Source organism: Plasmodium fragile (genome assembly GCF_000956335.1).
Source record: "Plasmodium fragile strain nilgiri unplaced genomic scaffold supercont1.127, whole genome shotgun sequence".
Classification (NCBI taxonomy): Eukaryota; Apicomplexa; class Aconoidasida; order Haemosporida; family Plasmodiidae; genus Plasmodium; species Plasmodium fragile.
In genome coordinates this window covers 25,772-30,253 of record NW_012192707.1, presented here as the reverse complement: position 1 = coordinate 30,253, position 4,482 = coordinate 25,772, and the positions used below count along the sequence as shown (strand labels likewise).

Genomic DNA, 4,482 nt, shown 5'->3' with positions numbered 1-4,482 from the left:
CGTAACAACAAATACCAGTTTAACCACAAATACCGCCGTTAACAACAAATACCCCCTTCTTCTACACTAAAACCGCAGTATAACAACAACATCAAGTTTTCTTCCGTCGTTGCCGCAACCTCGTACAAGCGCTTGTCGTCGAGTGTAAGAAGGGGTTCTGCGCAGTAGCCGAGTGTAAGAAGGGGTTCTGCGCAGTAGCCGAGTGTAAGAAAGGAGGAGACGATTGTCTCTCCGAGCAACGCATCGGTCCGAGTGCAAGACGGATTCGACGAAGTAGCCGCGTGTAAGAACGCAGGAGCGATTGTCTCTCCGCGCACACGCGGCCGAGTGTAGCACGGATTCGACGAATGCTTGCCCGAGTGTAAGAACGGAGGAGGATTGTCTCCGACTAAAGCGGTTCGAGTGAAGGGGTTCGACGAAGTGTCCGCGTGTAAGAAGGAGGAGGATTTTCTCCGACTAAAGCGGTTCGAGTGAAGGGGTTCGAGGAAGTAGCCGCGTGTAAGAAAGGAGGGAGAGATTGTCTCTCCGAGCAAACGCGTCGACCAACGCGGCCGCGTAACTACCGCAGTACCAACGCTTCGACGAAGTAGCCGAGTAAGCATTGTGCCGAGGCTAAGACCGATTCGACGAAGTAGCCGCGTGTAAAAAGGGAATCATTGTCTCCGAGTGAAGCGGTTCGAGTGAAGGGAGTTCGAGGGACGCATTCGAGTAAGGCTTTCGCGGGACGAATTCGCGTGCGCGAGCAGGGAGCGGGGGACGGGGAGGAAGGGACACACATATTATGTGCGGGAGCAAGAACGAGGGAAGGAAGGCGGCAAAGACGACAGAAATTTATGTTATCGTTCGTTTTAGGTGTACGCGCACAGCACGACACCGTGTGTGTGACAGGCGTTTAGTGGAGACCGGTGTACACAGGGGGGCGGCGGGTGGTATTCATGACGGTGTTGCGTGTGTAAGGTAGTGTAGTGTAACTTTTTTTCTATTTTTTCCTTAGCTTTGTCTTTTCTATCTTTTCTTTCTTCCTTATTTTCCTTCTTCCTTTTTCTCCGTGTTCGACAGAAATATTAAGTTAGGAAATTGGTGTACGTTCTTTCTAGGTAGGGAGGCCACCGTAGGACCTTGTCGTATATGAACTGCTAACTCTGGAGCAGATTTTCCCTGGTGGATGTAATGTTTCTATTTGGGAACATATGTATACAGATTTATTTTTTTTTTCTTTTTTAAGTGATATTATTATCTGTTCACGAGTATACCTTTTTTTTCCTGTTTCATTCTGTTTTCTCTTTTTTTTCATCAATTTTTAATGCCAAACACGGGTGGCATATATTCTATCGAAGATAAGGCTATTGGATTTTTCTGGGACATATATGGCATTAATAATTTTCCAGTACCCTGTATGTGCAGAAAACATTGTTTAAATATTTCTTACGGCATTAATATTATTCAGGACCTTCCACATAGTTGGACTTTTTCGTGTAGTGTACACTCCTGCACTCGTGCTCTTCTGCATGAGTCCTGTGTGATGAAGAAGGAGGAAGTATATAAATTACAATTTAAGGGTGGGTTGTATTTCATACAGATACCATATAACAGGAATTGTGCAGCAGTGTGAGCCAGAAGGTATAGTTAACCGGAAGTAGCATCGATGAGTAATGATGCAGACTATGCGGCAGTATACTATTGTTATCAGAGTTAATGCAGTGTAAAGAACTAAGGGTCGAACAATATGTCTACAGCAGAGTTCGCAGCTGCACTAGCAGCATATTTAACACGTAGGCAGGCGTCCGAGGGTGAACAGTATGGGGTAAGTTCATGTAGAGCAGGACAGAGGGGCGAACATAGTTATTCTTTGTGGAACGCGTATAGGGTGAACACAAGAGTATTCCTATCGATAGAATATGCTTATGGATGGTTTTGTATGGTTCAGTCAGTATAATGTGGGGGCAGGCATTTGTAATAGAGGTGAATCGTTTTATATATGAGAAAGTGCACATTCATTCCATTCAGCGTATATATAAGTGAGTGGACGGTGGAGAGCATGTAAGAGTACAGTATATGTATAAATGCATACAGCCCGTGTTATTGATGTAAGGTGGCAGAGTGTATTGGCTGAGTGAGTAATGTCATGTAGGAGAGGCGGGCATTTTTAAGTAGTACTGAGAGAACTGTCACGTGTTTGTATGCATATATGGATTACTCGGAATGTAGGACATGATATGGAACGACACCAGACAACTGTTCGACGTGCTAAAGCACCAATGGAAAATCGAAGATAAATTAACTAAGGACACGTGCGCAGCACTTTATCCTGCAAAAAGCGCGCGCATTAATACACTGCAAAGGAAAGTTTGCCAGAGGGTCATGAACGTTTTTCTATTTATGGATGGAATTCACTGGGACGGGAAAAAATGGGAACAGCGTAGGATATTCAAGCATGAAGAGGTGCTTGAGGATTATCTCAGGTGCATGTTGGGCAATGTGGCCATAGTGGAACTCTTTGGGCAGAACTGCGCACACGCAGACATTGTGAAGGATGTTTCCACAGCAATGAGCGGGTTGCGAATGTCGTTCCAACAAGTCGATAATAGTAAAAAATGTGAACACATTCATTATAATGACCTGAGGGTTGGCAGCAAGTTGGTGGGTTTAACCATGGCAAAGTGGATGCAAGAATTGAGAACTGAAGGAAGCATTTCAACTGAAAGAGGTTCGGCCAAAGGAGGAGTCTGTCCGGGGTCTAAAGGACAACAAGGTACACGCAGGACAGACGCAAGCCAAGCCAGTGTGCCTGTTGCAGGAGTATTGAAACGTGAAGATCAGGAACAACTGAAGACATTCATCAATAAGGCGAAGGATCTGAAAGAACAGGACACAAAGGACTTACTGCAGGAGGTGCTTGAGCAGGGTGGGGAACTGCAGGCAATAGAAAACATATTAGACAAAGTGAAGGACGGGCAGTGGCAACGGGAAAACAAAACAACGAAGAACTCCCGTTCGAAAACTCCACATGAAAACGCACACTCACCGGGGGAAACACAGGCAACATCGTCATCATCAGGATCATCATCCACAACAACATCAACATCACCGGGCACGTCAGCAACCGGTAATACAGGTACTGCAATTGGCCGCGAAACACCCGCAGCTAATGAGGCGGCCACAACACAACAACACGCGGCGAGAACAGCACGACGCATCCCCTTCGTTGACCTTGAGTGGCGACCACGACGGCAGCGGTCGGGGCGACGAGGCACCGGAGACGAGATGACGGATGCGGCAGAAGGGACGAGATCACGGATCGGCGAGCAGGGACGGCGACAAATAAACGTTGTACTGCTACCATCTAGCCTAGTCCACCGAGTACGCAGTCCACCGAGTGCACCTCGACACACTGCATCGATCCATGCATCGATCCATGCAGCGGACCCACTGCATCGAGCCGGACGGTACGCTCCCGCTACCTGATCGAACCGTCGCGGCCCGTTCTTTCTGTACCACTTGTGTCTTTTTTTTTTTGTCATCTTTCTACCATCATTCTATCATTCTGCCTTCGTTATCGCAGCAAAGGGCAAGGACAAGGACCGGGCGGGCGGATCATCCGAGGATACTAAGACACAGAACCCTGCGGGAGCCGCAGGATCACAGGGGACCGGAAAGGCAGCATCACAAGCACCATCACAGCCTCCTGGATCACAACCAGCGGGAGCACCAGTAGGAAGGACAGATACCACAGCCGCAGGAGGAGCAGGTCAAGGACCTGGACCTGGACAACAACCCCCACCACCTGCACCACCGCCATCCCAGATTCCCGCTCAGGCGTCACCAAGCGGCACCCGCGTGGGCGGCGAACCGTGCGCAGGAGTCGCTGCAGGAGGCGGACGTGCACGTTCCTCCAGTTCATCACCCAGTTCAAGTTCCAGCTCTGCTTCTGAACCAGGTTGCACTGGTACTGGTAATAAAGGAGATGCCTTGGGAATAGACCTAGACTTAGGGAAATACAGGAGGGGCTTAGAAGGATCATATGGACCAGGTATCAAACCTGAGTCACCAGTAGGGGACTCAAAACCAGCGATCGATGACAGCATCCCCCCCATCTTCACTGCCAAGGACATCTTCCTGTCTTCCCCTGTTCTTATGTTCTTTGCATCCGTCACTTCCCTTATCCTGCTCTTTTTCCTTGGCAAGGTAAGCATACTCACACAACACACAACGCACAAATATAACCGAGTGCAAAATGGACGAACGACTGTTTCCGGCCATATTCCACACCCTGCGTCCCCTTGGCCTCATGTTCCCACCACAAATAATCGGGAAACTTAATACACCAACTTACTCTTGCGATTAGTCGACAAAGCAAAAAGAAAAAAAAAAAGAAAAAAAGAACAGAAAACGCACTACGCACGTATGTCCCTAAATGCCGGATACATAGCACATTGGAGGCAATTGAGGTTGGGTACGTGCGACACAATATATTGGATTACT

General features: G+C 48.1%; 1 protein-coding gene across 1 annotated transcript; it reads left to right on the top strand.

Annotated features, from left to right (window-relative positions):
• Window positions 1–2,211: 2,211 nt before the first annotated feature.
• Window positions 2,212–4,320, top strand: AK88_05408 (uncharacterized protein; the record flags this gene model as incomplete). Its single annotated transcript, XM_012483010.1, has 2 exons — window positions 2,212–3,115; window positions 3,563–4,320. The coding sequence occupies 2 exons, from the start codon at window positions 2,212–2,214 to the stop codon at window positions 4,318–4,320; spliced, it is 1,662 nt and encodes a 553-aa protein (XP_012338433.1).
• Between the last annotated feature and the right edge of the window lie 162 nt (window positions 4,321–4,482).